This window comes from Pygoscelis adeliae, unplaced genomic scaffold, assembly GCF_000699105.1.
Source record: "Pygoscelis adeliae isolate BGI_AS28 unplaced genomic scaffold, ASM69910v1 Scaffold359, whole genome shotgun sequence".
Classification (NCBI taxonomy): domain Eukaryota; kingdom Metazoa; phylum Chordata; class Aves; order Sphenisciformes; family Spheniscidae; genus Pygoscelis; species Pygoscelis adeliae.
Genome location: NW_008825553.1, coordinates 1,143,638 through 1,158,704, shown reverse-complemented (window position 1 = coordinate 1,158,704; position 15,067 = coordinate 1,143,638). Strand labels below are relative to the sequence as shown.

Genomic DNA, 15,067 nt, shown 5'->3' with positions numbered 1-15,067 from the left:
CGGCGAGCCCGGTGGTGGTAGGAAGCCGGGGTCCGGCGGTGGCAGCTCCTGTGCCGGCTGGGCTGGGCTGGGCTGGACGCGTGGCCAAGCGGTGAAATGGGGTTGGCAAATGGCTGTGCCTCCCTCGCCTGCCTGGATCTCCAGTCTGCCCGAACCATGCCACAGCTCGGCACCCCAGCGCTCTCCTGCAGGTCCGGTGGTCCATTCCCAAGTTTGTCGGCTGTCCCTGGTCTCCCATGGGGACCAGGAGTTTCCTCCTGCCCTTCCTGGCAGCTGCCCGGTCTCGGGCAAGTTCATAGAAACTGGACGCGCCCGGTGCAGCCTTTCCTCGTCCCGCGTCACCCCATGGCTCTGCTGCTTCCTTACAGATCTCCGACATCTACATCAGCGGGGAGTCGGGGGATATGTCGGCCAAGGAGAAGCTGCTTCTGTGGACACAGAAGGTGACGGCGGGTTACATCGGCGTGAAGTGCACCAACTTCTCATCATGCTGGAGCGACGGGAAGATGTTCAACGCGCTCATCCACAGATACAGGTAGGCAGGAAGGAGCAGCGGAGAGCATCGTCTGGGTGGGAGGAAGGGCTGGGGACCTCCCGGGGGTCCCTGCCCACCGCTGCAGTTGGTGATGGTCTGTGCTGGGAGATGGAGGTGAGGTTTGCAGGGAGCAATGTCTCTTTTACCTGGAAATCATCTCTTCTGCCAGGTAGCTGGGGGGTGGATGCTTGGAAAGAGCAGCAAATGGTTGCAAGAAAAAACATCTTGAATGAGGCTGGGGAGAGAGGCGAAATAGCAAAGCTTTTAAACTCCGGAGTATGGGAGTGCTGCAGTGGTTTACGTGTTACTGCTGCCCATTCTGCTCTCCATGAATAGCAGCGCTTCCATCCGCGCTTTCATCCAAGGGCCTCGGAGCTCTCCCGAGCAGGAATTTAAACCTCTCGCAGTTCCTTGAGAGACAGCACAGCCCTGCACGCCTTCTGTTTGCTCAGCGTAGGCAGCGAGGCAGAGCTGGGGCCGGCTTCTCCCCCGGCTGCTTGGTCAAGGGGACTTGGCACGGCTTTGAGTGCCTGAAGGAGAATAGCAAAGGCCCCATGAGAAAGCATCTCCTGGCAGCTGGAAATAGCGCTGCCTTCCCGTGCTGCTCTGTGCTCGCTTGTGGCCGGGAGGAGCGGGCAGGGTTTAGCAGCGAAGGACACGCGAAGCTCCTGCAGGCCGGGGCAGGCAGGAGATGGGGTGCGTGGTGGGGAGCAGACCTCACCGGGACGGCGCGGTGCGCAGAGCCTGGGATTTTCCTGGCTCCGCTGTGCTCGTTTGCGCGTCGTTTGTGCTGCGGCTTGCTGGCGCTGTTCTGTTGCCGGTGTATCCTCCCGGCACAGGGCTGGCGGCACCTGTGACTGCCGCCTCCCCTCCGCTCTGCTGCGGGCAAAGGGCTCTGCCCACGTCCTCCGGAGAGGTGTAACCACCCCGCTTTGGGGCTGTTTCATGCAACTCCTTCCAGGGAGGGCTTGCAGTCCCAGCCCGGCATGCTGGGCACAGAGCGGGTGCTGGAGAGGGCAGGTCCCAGAGGAGCACGAGAGGTTTTCCTTCACAGGCTGAACATCCCCTTCCCAAAGGGGGAAGGTGCTGCAGGCCAGGTCCCCTCGGATAGCCACCAGCCTGGGACAGGGGCTCTGATGAGCCCTCGGGAGCCACCCAGGGCAGTGGTGCCCATCCGGGATGCTCTGCCCTGGGCACCTTGCGCTGTTTGCCAACGTTGTGACGCCAGTGCGTGTCTTGCAGGCCAGATCTGGTGGACATGGAGAGGGTGCAGATCCAGAGTAACCGGGAGAACCTGGAGCAGGCCTTTGAGATCGCCGAGCGGCTGGGGGTCACGCGGCTGCTGGATGCCGAAGGTGGGTGGCTGGGGGAAGTGGCTGGTGCAGGGAAATGCTGACCTCTTCTCCCGCTCCTGTTCCTCACTCCCCTTCTCCTTCCCCCTTATCAGACGTGGATGTCCCCTCTCCGGACGAGAAATCCGTGATAACTTACGTGTCTTCAATCTACGATGCCTTTCCCAAAGTCCCCGAGGGAGGAGAAGGGATCAGCGCTATCGTAAGTGTCGCTGCAGGTTGGGAGGCTGGGACAGCGATTTGGGAGGCAGCTGGTTGTTGCGGGGAAGGGTTTGGAGGTTCCCTGTCCGCTGTAGCAGCTGGCTGATGGGTGGAAGAGGCTCGGGGGGAGGAAGGAGCTTCCCCCTTAGCGTGTCTGCCCAATGAACTGCCAGTGTGCCTGTAGGGTCGCGCGTTCTCCAGGCTCTGCAAGCTCTGCCACAGGTTTTGAGCTCATGGGAAAGCTGAGCTGGCTTTCAGGGAGCAGCTTGCGAGGAGGATCCTCCTCCTCCTCCTTCCCGTACCTGGGATGGCATCACAGCAGGGAGGCTGAAGCGAATGATCCACCCCGTAGCTGTGACCGTGGCACCTCGGTTCCCTCCGCGCTCTGCTCGGCAGGGCTGGGCTCTGCTTCTCCCCGCGGAGACCTGCCCGCTGGCAGTGCTCTGCAAGGGCGCTCTCACCCCGCAGGAGGTGGATTCAAGGTGGCTGGAGTACCAGAGCTGCGTGGAGTCCCTCATCTCATGGATCAAGCAGCACACGATACTCATGTCAGATAAATCCTTCCCCCAGAACCCTGTAGAGCTAAAGGTAGGTCCTGGACGAGGTCCATCTGCAGTGTCCCATGTGCTCGGCACCAGGAGCTGGGTGGTGGCATTCCCCAGGGTGGTTTCTGATGAGCCTTTCTCATCCCAGGCACTTTATAACCAGTACATACACTTCAAAGAAACTGAAATCCCAGCGAAAGAGCAGGAAAAAGGAAGGATAGAGGAGCTCTACAAACTGTTAGAGGTAAGTATCATCGTGGCTGCCCGGAGGCTTGTAGGTGGGAGTGTTGGGCTTTTAGCAAGACTAAAGTGTGCTCGGTTCAGGTTTATTTTGGAATGGAGAAGTAGAAATAACCCTCAGGGTAAATGATGTAGCAGGCAGCACGCTGCAGGAGCGGAGGCAGAGCTGTTGCCTTATAGCCCCACTTTCCTTGCTGTAAGCGCTCTCTGGCCAGCTCGAGGAGGTAGGAAATGCCATTGTGTTGATGTTTTCCCCAGGTATGGATCGAATTTGGACGCATCAAGTTGCCCCAGGGGTACCACCCCAACGACGTGGAGGAGGAGTGGGGCAAGCTCATCATAGAGATGCTGGAGCGCGAGAAGCTCCTGCGGCCGGCGGTGGAGAGGTCAGCGCTCTGCCCGCGGCAGGCAGAGTCCCCTGTGGGGACGTCCCCCGCTCCCCTGGCTGGAGGGATGTCCCGAAACCCCTCTCTCATTCTTTTTTCCCTCTGTCATCGCAGGCTGGAATTGCTGCTACAAATCGCTAACAAAATCCAGAATGGTGCTCTGAGCTGTGAAGAAAAACTCACTCTCGCGAAGAACACGCTGCAAGCTGTGAGTGGGGGGTGTTAGCTTCCCCCTCCTATTTTTTTTTATTTATTTTTTTTGTTTTACTGCCTCTTCTTTTATGCCCATCTCTTCCCCTCTCTTCTGCGTGGGGTGGTGGGTTCCCCTGGCCAGCTTTCCTTTCTCTTCTGACGTTGAGCCTATCCCAGAGGGGCTGTAGGGGCGGTGGTGGATACCTGGTGATCTATGGCATGAGGACCTTGAGGCCAGGGGGCCAGGGGAACGGCCTTGCCGTGCAGCAGGCTGCCTCTGGGGATGCAGCTAGCGAGGTTGGACGTCTGCAGAGGTGCTGGTTTGGAGGATAACTGCAGTTCTGGGAAAACTTGTTGTATAATGAGGCTGAAAAACCCAAAAATCTGTTTTATTTGTCTAAAAGACTGGCAGAAAGGACTCGGTTGCGGACTGTAGCTACCTGGGTAGGGAGTAGATTTCTGAAGATGGGTGTTTTGTCCTGGGAGAAAGAGATGTAAGGGTTGGGAGCTAAAAATGGTTAAACCCGAGCAAGAAATGAGACACACGTTTAAGTGACTGCCCACGGGACTAACCACGGGAGCCCATCTATCACTAGCTGCTCTCGGTTCATCTGCAGGAGCTTTTCTAAAGCGGATGTCCTGCGTGTGGTGTGAGCAATGAACTCATGTTCTTCTGCTCAAGTCAAGCTTGTGGATCAAAAGGTCTTTTTGGTCTTAAAGTTGATGCTGGGCTGCTAGCGTGTTCTCTCTGCCCACGTGCCCGGGCTGAGGGGACCCAGCCCTCAGTCTCCTCTCTCTCGGTGCAGGACGCTGCTCACCTGGAGTCGGGCCAGCCGGTGCAGTACGAATCCGACGTGGTCGTGTATCTGCAGGAGTGCGAGGGGCTCATCCGCCAGCTACAGGTGGATGTGCAGATCCTTCGGGACGAGAATTACTACCAGCTGGAGGAGCTGGTGTTCAGGTGAGAGGCGCCGTATCCGAGATGGTCTGTGGATGGAGAAACGTGGTCGGGGGCTGACGCATGGGGCTCCTCTACTCCACTGTGGGGAGGGAAGGAGTGTGCGTGCATCTTCTTACCCGTGCCTTGCTTGCTCTTCCAGGATCATGCGGCTGCAAGACGAGCTGGTGACGCTGAGGCTGGAATGCACTAACCTGTACAGGAAAGGCCACTTCTCCACCTTGGAGCTGGTGCCCACTTCCACGCTGAGCACGACGCACTTGAAGGGCGAGTCCCTGACGAAAGGGCTGCACACCTCCTCTGCCTCCTGGTTCCGGAAGCCCATGACTAGGACAGAGCTGGTGGCCATCTCCTCTTCCGAAGACGAAGGCAGCCTCCGGTTCGTGTACGAGCTGCTGGCATGGGTGGAGGAAATGCAGGTGAGTGCTGGCTCTCCTGGGCCAAATTACCTGCCTCCGCTCACACTGATGCGGAAAGGTAGGAAGCTGGTCTGGACTTTTTCCTGCCTTTATCTGCGGATAATTGCTTTGATGGTTCAAAGTTTCTGGAGAGCACCGACACTTTTGTCTTCAGCTGGGTTTTCTCTCTCGTGATCCTGCTGATCGGCGGGTACCAGAAGATCCTTTCAAAGCTGGAAGCAAATCTGTAGTGATGCAGTCAGTCCTTTAGTCTTATGTGGGTGTGCAGCTTGTGTAGGCTGTCTCAGAAGTCATTCAGTATTGGAGCAGTGGCTTAGGACCTTCTACCAGGCATGGTGTTTGTTCCCTCTTGAGTGACCCTCAAGGTTTCCTTGCCCTCATGTCCTTTTGAGATATAGTCCTGCAGATGAGGAGTGCTGACTCGGACCTCTTGGCCTGTTTCAGATGAGACTGGAGCGGGCAGAGTGGGGGAGCGACCTGCCGAGCGTGGAAACCCAGCTGGAGACCCAGCGGCACGTCCACACCAGCGTGGAGGACCTGGGCTCCAGCGTAAAGGAGGCCCGGATGTACGAGGTATGGTGGCACGGGCTGGGGGACACAGTGCGTGGCACAATGTGTGCGGGAAGGTGAGGGCATCAGGATCGGCTCTTGTGGGTAAAGGTGCCTGGGGCAGAGGTATTTTTTAAGGACAGAGCTTCTGAATTGACGCTGAGCTGGTGCAAGATGCCGTCCTCTGCGCCTCCTTTTGCTCCCGCAAAGCTGGGGAGAAGGATTTGGAGATGGGGTTTCAGGTGATGCCGTCCTGTGTCGGGTGACAGGAGCATTTTTCATCCTTCAGGGTAAAATGTCTCAGAATTTCCGCGCTAGCTACACGGAGACGCTTGGCAAGCTGGAGACGCAGTACTGCAAGCTGATGGTGAGTGGGCTTCGAGTGGGCTTATAGCACTGCCCGGGGAGCGCGGGGTCCATCCCTGCCGCCCTGCTCCTGAGCATCCCTGCTCCGAAGCTGGGCAGGGGGGAAGAAACCTTCAGAGCAGGGAAGAGGGATCACGCTTCGTTGTGTTCAGGAAACCTCGAGCTTCCGGCTGAGACACCTCCAGAGCTTGCACGGGTTTGTGTCTCGGGCCACTGCTGAGCTGATTTGGCTGAATGAGAAGGAGGAGGAGGAACTGGCCTACGACTGGAGCGACAACAACCCTAACATTGCAGCCAAGAAAAACTACTTCTCGGTGAGTGACCCCGGGGCAGGGCTGGTGGGAAGGGTGCTCTCTTGGTTGCTGCTTTTGATCTGCTGCGGGACCTTCAGCTACCAACAGACCTGAAGTCCCCAGAGGTTGGATGCTCCCTCCCAAGTCACGGAGCTTGTAGCTCATGAGTGCAGCTGATGAAAGAGCTCTCCCTAGAGCAGAAAGGGCAAACAAGTGTTTGTTCAATTGAGTTTTAATTGAAAGGGCATCAGAAGATGGCTTTTTAGCACTATTTGGAACTAAAGGCATCTTTAGCGGGGGGGGGGAAAGGCTGAGCTAAAGAGGAAAATTGATTCCTCTTTAAAGCAGTATAAATAAATTGCTGTCTTTCCACAATTGCACTGTCTGGAGCTGAATAGGTCCCCGGGCAGGTTTCCAGTATCTGTGTTACATCTGCCCCGTGTGTTTGGTGCGCGGGAGGCAATCCTGATGGGAGTCGGCTGTGGCGCTCCCGTAAGCCGTGCTGGTTTCCCTGAGACCCGCCGGTGTTTACTGCAGCGCTTCCATGCTGCGTGTTGTGTTAGTTGGACGCATGGTCTGAGTGAGGCTGCTCCCCGTGGCTGAGGTTTGGACTTTGCTTGTGTCCTTCACGCAGGAGCTGACGATGGAGCTGGAAGAGAAGCAGGACATTTTCCGCTCCCTCCAAGACACAGCCGAGCTGCTGTCCCTGGAGAACCACCCGGCCAAGCAAACCGTAGAGGTGAGTGGGCACGCGGAGGAGCCGGGAGGAGCCCCGAGAATCGGCTGGCAGCAAATCTTCTCGCCCAGGATTGGGAAACTTGCTGTCCCACCCCAGGGTGCCCATACGGGCAGCCAGGGCTGATAAAGTGTTTTATGGTGGCAGAAGAACATCAGTGCAGTGATAGAGCTGTTTTATTCTGGGGAGTGCAAGGAGAAGCTCGAGGCCGTTCCCAAATAATCCCCACCTCAAATTAAGGCACAGATACGCTTGTACAGAGCGTGAGCCTTTCCTGGAGCGAGGTGATGCAGGGAATGGCCTCAGCTCCCTTGGAGTTATCCCGGCTTCCAGGAAAACCGTGGTGGTGAAGCAAAGGGTGTTTTGCTTCCCCTGGTGTTTCTCTCTGGGGTGAGAGAAAGCAAATCTGTGCCTGCCACAGCCCCCGGCATCGCCGGTCCAGGGTCTGCCACCTCCTGCTCTTCGTGCCTGTGTCCCAACCCTCCTGGTTGCAGCCAGATCTTGCCTGTTTATGTACATCCCGCCGGCTGCAGCTTTGTCCTTCCTGTGACCCTCCCGGCTGGTAAAAGCTCGTTATTCATCGCCGTTTGGTGTGTGTGTTTCTCAGGCCTACAGCGCTGCCGTGCAGACTCAGTGGCAGTGGATTAAGCAGCTCTGCCTGTGCGTGGAACAGCACGTGAAAGAGAACGCTGCCTACTTCCAGGTACTTGGGAGGGGCGTCCCAAATTTCCCTGGTCACCATCTGCTGCATCCCGCTACGTGAGCTTCATACGCTGCTGCTCCCTTCGGGGAAGAGGGAAGGAGGGATTTGTGGTGCTCGTGGGGGCTGCTTTCTCCCGAATCATCTCTTTCTCCTTAGCTGCTCTCTGGGGATGTCTCGCTAGGGCAAAAGGGATCAACTTCCACGTAGTTCTGGCCATCCACGCGGGATGCTCGCTGCCCTTGCAGCCCTAAGGCCAGAATAGCATCGGGAGCTGCTGGTTGAGATGTTGGGGTGGTCCCTTGCCCGCAGTGTGCTGCTGACTGCGCACTGGCCTTGTGCAGGTTCCCGTGACCCTCTTTGCCTTTGCAGTTCTTCAGCGACGCCCGGGAGTCGGAGACCTACCTGCGCAACCTGCAGGACTCCATCAAAAGGAAGTATTCTTGCGACCGTAACACGAGCCTGACGCGGCTGGAGGACCTGCTGCAGGACTCCATGGTGGGTTCTCCGACATCCCTGCCACCCTGGGCGGGCGATGGGTGGCCTTCTTGCTCCGGTCCAGCAGCATTGCTTGGGGCGTCTTTTGCTGCCCAAGGAAAACTGAGCTCATTTTATTCCCACAGCGACGCAGTTTCATGTAACGTGGTTTGTTTCCCCGTCTTGGTCAATGTTCTGCTTTTCGTTGGAGCTGCCGCATGTGTTCGTACGTGGCCGTGGGGGGTGCAGGCTGTGTGCGACCCCAGCTGTACCGCTGCGTGGAGCTGCAAATGGTAGCCGGATCTCGGTCGTTACAACAGCCGATGGGTCGCTTTCGTTTAGAGGCGCAGTCCAGTGTCTTTCTGTGTCCTCGGGGTGAAGAGCAGGCGGTGTGCGCTGCCCGTGCAAACTCGTAGCTTGACATGTGAGCTGGTTCTTCCCCATCGGTGCCCATCCATGCCATCCTGGTCTGCATGGAGCCGGTCGTGTTCTGCTGACGGACCTGTCGCGCGGAGCCTGTAGGATGCTCCTGTTTCTGCTCTCGAGCTGGTGCTCGCTCGGAGCGTGGCGGGATGTGGAGAAACGCCTGCTCTTCATCCAGACCAAATCCCATCGCGCTGTGCCGGTGTGGAGAGAGCCAGGGCAGCCCGATGCGGCGTGGGGAACGGGGGCTTGGGGGCTCGGCAGCGCTGTCGCCAAACACACGGCCTGGCTTAGCTGCGGTGTAGCAGAGGGCAGATGATGGGCAATCGCGCTGTGATCTTCTTGTCTGAATTGGCCTGAAAAAAACCCAACCTAAAAACAAAACCCAAGGAGCAAAGCATCCGATGGTGTTTGAAACCAGGGACGGGGGAGGATTTGGGCTGTGGGTTGACCGCTGAGCCACTGGTGGAAGTGGAAGGAGGTGACATTTGAGGGTGTGGAGGCAGGTGGCTGCTTTGGCTTTGCTCTCGGTGCACACCACCGATTTCCAGCGTGTCCCCGGTGAAGCTGGGATGCCGTTACTGGGCGTTCGTGATGGGTGCATCAGCTGGGCTAGGGCTCGCCGTCTTCTCTCCTGGAGGCCTGGGAGGTCCCATCCTCTCTGTCATGGTCTCGGGCTCATCCTGGTCTGTCCTCCAGCACTACCAGGACACGGAGCAGCCAGCCTGGCTCCTGGGGTCTGTATTTGCGAGCCCTGTAACACCAGAAGCCTGGCAGGTGCCGTCCGGGGTGGGAGAGACTCGTCCGGGCAGCCGGAGAGTGGCCACGATCTCAGGACTGGGGCAGCTACCCTGAGCTCAGCTATATTACTCTTTCTTACCTGATAAGTTAAAGTTGTATTTCTTCCAATCATGCTCCCTGGGACAGGCACAGGTAGTTTATTTAATCATTTATTCTTTTCTTTTTTTTTCTTTTTTTTTTTTTGCCATTAAATTATCCTCCACTGTTGTTAGCGCACTAACCGACCCCGAGAGTACCAAGCATGAGGGAGAACGTTTTTCTGGGATCCTTTTTAAACTTTTGCAGCCAGAACGGGCTGAGCTGCCACTAATCACACGAGCTGCCAGTGTCGTGATCCGCACACGTCTCCATCGGTGCCGGAGGCTGTTCCCAGGGGAGCTTTGCCACCAGTCTACCGGGTTGTCCCATCACCGAACCCAGCGGGGACTTGTGGGAATCAATTACGCAGCATCTTCCTCCAACTGGCAAATTTCTACCCAAACCCAGAGACCTGTGCGATCACTCCACCACTAGCCCCTTCTCCTGAGATGTTTTATCTGCATAATTCATCGTATCCCCATTCCAGCCATTGGTTTAAACATGCCTTCATCCTTTGCTTTAGAAAAGGGAGCATGTTTCTGTGGTCTCTCCTTCAGACAACTAAACGTCCCTGGCTTTGGGCTGGAGCTTGTCCTGCTCTTGGCCCCTTACACCTCCTGGGACTTCAATTTTGGTGTATGCTGTGTTCTCTGTTTTTCCCTTTTGAAAGAAAATGTTTTCTTGTCCTAGCAGCAAAGGAGCCAGAGGCGTGCATGCAGCTTGGCAGGGCAGCGGGAGTAGTAGTGGAGAGGTCCCACCCTGACTTGAAGTCCGTTCTCCCTTCCATCCCACCTCCTGACCCCCTCCTCCCATCCCGTTAGGGCAGCAGGATCCTCCTGACACGTTTGTTCAACCCTTGAGGTCCCAGTGTAGCTCTTGCAGGCCAGCATTGGGGTGGGGGGTGCCGAGATGCCTGGGAGAGACCTCCTCTCCCCTGCCTCGAGCAACCCGTCCTTCATCCTTCTTTCTGCCAGGATGAGAAGGAGCAGCTCATTCAGTCGAAGAGCTCCGTCGCCAGCCTGGTGGGACGGTCCAAAACCATCGTTCAGCTCCGGCCCAGGAACCCAGAGCACCTTGTGAAGAGCACGATCCCCATCAAGGCTGTTTGTGACTATCGGCAGATCGAGGTGAGGACTGGAAGGGTGTCGGCGTGACTTTGAAAGGGCAGGCAGGGACGAGGCAGGGGAGCAACGCCCGTGATGGTTTAGGATGAGCTCTGCGGTGTTTCTCAATGGAAAGCGGGAACGGAGTGGGAAGACAGGAGGAGGGAAATAGCACGGCTGTTTTTCCTGGAGCGGATTTCCATGTCTCAGATTTATTCTGGGCAGGAGCTAAGGTCCTTTTCCCCAAGGAGGATGGGCTTTATCAGCCTCAGCCAAATAAGCACGTGGGTGGTAGCCAACTCCGTTTAACTTCCTTGTCCCTTCCTCTCCAGACATGAGCGTGCTGCACTGCTTGGCACTATACCAAGCTTTTGCTTGATTAAAATATATACATATATATCTCTCTCTGTGTTTGTGGAAGCTGGCTCGCCCCCAGGAGGGGAGCTGGCAGCGAGGGCGGGCGTGTGCAGCCCTGCTGCTGGTTTCTGACGGGCCGGGTGGTGTTGGTGCCGCTGCAGATCACCATCTGCAGGAATGACGAGTGCGTGCTGGAGGACAATTCCCAGAGGACCAAGTGGAAGGTGATCAGTCCCACGGGGAACGAGGCCATGGTGCCTTCCGTCTGCTTCCTGATCCCCCCGCCCAACAAAGAGGCCATCGAGATGGCCAACAGGTAAACTGCTGGTCTCTGCTGCCGGGGAGTCCCAGAGGTGCAGTGGCAGGGGGATGGGGGGGGGGGTGGTGGCATGGGAGGGGACAGATCTGGGGAGGGAATGGGAGAGGAGCTGGGGTGGAGGAATAGGAGTGGGTGGCACAGCTGATTCGGGGCGAGGGAGGGAATCCCTCATGGTTATACAGCTGCAAACTCCATCGCAGCAACTGCTATAGTAGCTTGCAAAAGAGAAAATGGTGATTTGTGAGGAGGGGTCCCTCCAGGGATCTCTGGCATGGAAGAACGGGAGCATCGCTCGCTGCGGGCTGCCAGGCTGGGATCGCTGCCTTGATGGGCTGCTGGCTGGCAGCGATGGCTGGTGGGTTGACAGGGTCAGGGCTGAGCGTGCTGGGGGGATCCAGGGCTCACGGATCTGCTCCTGCCCATTGCAGGGTAGAACAGTTGTACCAGAAAGTGATGGCTCTCTGGCACCAGCTCCACATAAACACAAAGAGCCTCATCTCCTGGAACTACCTGCGGAAGGACATAGGTCTGGTGCAAAGCTTCAGCATCGAAAAGGTACGGTAGGAACTTCTCTGCCTGCCTCCGGGGCTGCGTTGCTCACTGTCCGGGCTTCTTTGCGTGGCTGAGGAGGAAAGGAAGTGTCAAAGGGAAGACCAGAGACTGCAAGGTTGGGGAAGTCAAGGGTCTTTGCACCTTGAGCAGTGGTGGTGGCTGAGCTTAGGGGTTCTGTGCAAAATAATAGCAGTTTTTCCCCATAAAAAGAGCATCAGCAGTTTGCTCCTGAGCTGTAATAGGCATAAGAGATTGTGGACTTAGCGTTTCATTAGGGAGTGAGCAAGGCTGGAGGGGGAGGCATGAGGCTGATACAGAGGAGCTTGCCTTTTCTCCTCTAAAGAGAAAACACCCGCTTGGCAAACGAAGGTGATTAAGCCGGGGAGGGTGGCTTCAGGTGATGCGTAGGAAGTTGTTCCCGGTGGTTAGATGTGCTGCTTTTCCACTTGCAGCTCAGATCCTTAGCGCAAGGGGAGTGCCAGCAAGCCATGAAGAGCCTCCAGGCGCACTACGAGGACTTCCTGCAGGACAGCCGGGACTCGGAGCTCTTCTCGGTGTCGGACCGGCTACGCCTGGAGGAGGAAGTGGAGTCTTCCAAGGAACACATCCGGCAGCTGCTGGAGTCCATGGAGAACGGTGAGCTTCAAAGGGCTGATGGATTAACCAGGAGCTGTGGGGACTCATAAACAAAGGATTTACGGGATGGCTTCATTTTCCTTTTTTTTTCCTGAGCTAGCTAGTTGACGGTGTGAGCAGCTGCTCTCCTTATTTCTCCATCCATTCAAGTTGTTCGGCCTTTGTCCAGTGATGTGCAGAGAGGGCTTGGCTTTGCAGCTTCAGCTTAACTGCTGAGTCCTCTTACCCTAATATTGTTGGAGATGGGTTTAGTCATTAGTCGGGACACGTTCTGAGCAAGGAGTTCTTCCTGCATTTAATATTTAAGAAAATATATGCGGCAGCCACAGTCCCGCTGCTCAGAGCAGCGGATGGCTCCCGGCATGACACAGCAGGACTGAGTCCCACTAAGACTGGGGACTCCAGCTTCATCATGCGAGGTGCCCTGTGGCTGGACTCATTCTCAACTGCGTTTGAATGAGATGATTTGATTAACTTGTTTTCTGTCTAAGCAGAGACCCTGGTGACTCGGTGTCAGCGCGATGCTGCGCTTGGCTCCGGGGCTCCGGCAGGTCCCGTTTGGGGCAGATACCAGACGGGGTTGTTTGAGCTGCTGTTTTGGTTTGTCTGTGACTCGCAGAAGACAAGGATGAGACCGTTGCCAGGACGTACCTCTCAGAGCTGAAGAATATCCGTCTGCGCCTGGAGGAGCGTGAGCAGAGGCTAGTGAGCCGAATCCAGTCCCCGAGCAGCGCCCGAGCAGATGGTGACACCATCCAGGAAAACACCATCCGCATTGCAGAGCAGGAGGTCAGTGCTGCTGCTGTGAGATGTGGAGGGGAAGGGAGATGGTGGCCGCTGGTCTTTAGCATGCGCCAAAAATAGCTTTTAACTTCTCCAGGGTGAACGTGTGGGTGGTGGGTGCGTGACTGTGTGGGGTTCGAGGGGATCTTGCTGCACAGAAAGTAGCAGGAAACCTCTCCAGGTGGGCTCCCTGCTTCATTTCATACCCATCTCCTTTGCCAAGGGCAATCCTGCTTTTTCTCCACCTGCTTGGGCTCTCCTTTCACCTTCTTTCCCTTCCTCCCGTAGCGCATGCAGGAGGATCTGCAGCGGCTGCAATCGGACCTGCGGTTCGTTTCTGAGAGATGCTACAGCTTCCTTGACAAGGCGCCCGTGGGGTCCAGCACGCCCCATTTGCGTTCTGAACTTGACTTTGTGGTGAACAAGATGGACCAGATGTATGGGCTGTCTTCCATCTACCTGGACAAGTGAGTCGGGATGTGCCTCTGTTCCCGAATTCCTTTTTGTATCTGTCTGATTCTGCTAAAGACCTTTCTTCTGGCCCCCCAACACACCTTGCACTGAGCTCCATCCCTCTGCGGCACACGGTGCAAACAGCCTCGCGATCAAGAGGATCTGCGCGAAATTTTGGATGTCATTGTGCTGCCTCTGTTTGATTTGCCAGGTTGAAGACAGTTGATGTTATTATTCGTAACACCCAAGGCGCGGAGTCTCTGGTCAAAGGGTATGAGGTTAAGCTGAGCCAAGAGGAGGCAGTCCCCGCTGACCTGGCAGCTATTCAGTCTCACAGAGTGGCGTTACAGGTTGGTGCTGTTCACTTCCCAAGGCGGGCAGGCAGAAACCAGCCAATGCTTTGGCGTTTGTCAAGCAGGGTCCTTCCCTTTCTCTGCTGAACTTGCACTGTATGCCATTTTTCTTGCCTCGGTATAGCTGCCGGGATGATTTTGTGCTGCTTATGTGATCCCGTACTGCTTTGTAAAGGTAAAGGAGCTGCTATGGCTTGTGCTCTCTCTTGTAGGGCACATGCTGATACCTGTGAGCATCTTGGCAGCTACGTGTCCTGCTGCTGTAGGACAGGGGCTGAACCAATCTGACTTGCTCCAAGCTGGGAACGTGATCCCCCCCATTTTGCACCTCCTGTAATCTCTTCTTTGCAGAGAGGGAGAATAAACCCCTTCTTCAGGCTTGTCAGCTCCGACTTAATGTGCCTTTTGTTTTCCGTGACGTTGAACCGGTGCTGTCTCTTGCTGGTTTTGCAGCAATGGCTTGGAGAGGCGAAGGACAAGAGCTCTGTCTTCTCCACGTTGGAGGAGGAGATGGCAAAGGCAAAGGCGGTGGGAGAGCAGCTGTACCGGCTGAGACAAGAGCGCAGCATCGACCTCGAGCGCTATCAGGAGAAGGGAAGCCAGCTGTGGGATCGCTGGCAGCGAGTCTGCGCCCAGATTGAGACCCGGTGAGAAACCTCCTGCCTCCTTTCGCAGATTTACTTTCATGCTTCAGCTGAGAGCTTGGGCCAGGCTTGTTAGCAGCAGTATTTTTCCAGATGGGATTCCCGCTGGTGGCCGGGATATCCCTGTAGCCTACGGTGGCATTTCGCCCTCCTCTTATTTGTCTTGGTTCTTCTCTCAGCCACGCGGAGCTGGAGAGCATCCAGGAGGTGCTGAGTGATTACCGGCAGTGCCACAGTGCCCTAATCCAGTGGATCGAGGAGATCACGGTCCAGCAGGAGCTGATGAAGCCCGGGCAGGCGGAGGACAGCCGGGTGCTGTCGGAGCAGCTGAGCCAGCAAACGGTAAGACAGGACCTTGTGATGTCTCGATGGCGTGCCGCGTCCTTTTCTTTCACTGCAATCTTTTCATCTGTGAGCTTGAAAATATGAAACACAGTGGGGAAGAGGCTGCAGGCTTGATCTGGGTGTCTGGGAAGCAGAGAAACTCTGCTTAGCTTGCAGTGGAGAATGAGGCCTTGCATAAAAAATTAAAGAGGATAAAGACTTGACCCAAAAGGGGAGGGATGGGGACTGAAATTCAGCTCAGCACCCGCAGCAGCTGTCCTGGCAACCATTT

The 15,067-nt window shown here is 56.4% G+C and overlaps 1 protein-coding gene across 1 annotated transcript in view; it reads left to right on the top strand.

The window, feature by feature from the left end:
- Positions 1-15,067, top strand: part of MACF1 (microtubule-actin crosslinking factor 1) — a 112,826-nt gene that overhangs the window by 12,207 nt on the left and 85,552 nt on the right. The window contains exons 6-29 of the mRNA XM_009332204.1: positions 369-535; positions 1,778-1,890; positions 1,983-2,089; positions 2,557-2,676; positions 2,782-2,877; positions 3,132-3,259; positions 3,374-3,467; positions 4,258-4,412; positions 4,552-4,828; positions 5,273-5,401; positions 5,667-5,744; positions 5,896-6,057; positions 6,671-6,775; positions 7,380-7,475; positions 7,845-7,970; positions 10,226-10,378; positions 10,873-11,027; positions 11,459-11,585; positions 12,035-12,218; positions 12,838-13,007; positions 13,290-13,468; positions 13,666-13,804; positions 14,261-14,454; positions 14,631-14,793. Of these exons, the coding sequence (XP_009330479.1) occupies positions 369-535; positions 1,778-1,890; positions 1,983-2,089; positions 2,557-2,676; positions 2,782-2,877; positions 3,132-3,259; positions 3,374-3,467; positions 4,258-4,412; positions 4,552-4,828; positions 5,273-5,401; positions 5,667-5,744; positions 5,896-6,057; positions 6,671-6,775; positions 7,380-7,475; positions 7,845-7,970; positions 10,226-10,378; positions 10,873-11,027; positions 11,459-11,585; positions 12,035-12,218; positions 12,838-13,007; positions 13,290-13,468; positions 13,666-13,804; positions 14,261-14,454; positions 14,631-14,793 (3,417 nt within the window). The remainder of the gene's footprint in view (positions 1-368; positions 536-1,777; positions 1,891-1,982; positions 2,090-2,556; positions 2,677-2,781; positions 2,878-3,131; positions 3,260-3,373; positions 3,468-4,257; positions 4,413-4,551; positions 4,829-5,272; positions 5,402-5,666; positions 5,745-5,895; positions 6,058-6,670; positions 6,776-7,379; positions 7,476-7,844; positions 7,971-10,225; positions 10,379-10,872; positions 11,028-11,458; positions 11,586-12,034; positions 12,219-12,837; positions 13,008-13,289; positions 13,469-13,665; positions 13,805-14,260; positions 14,455-14,630; positions 14,794-15,067) is intronic.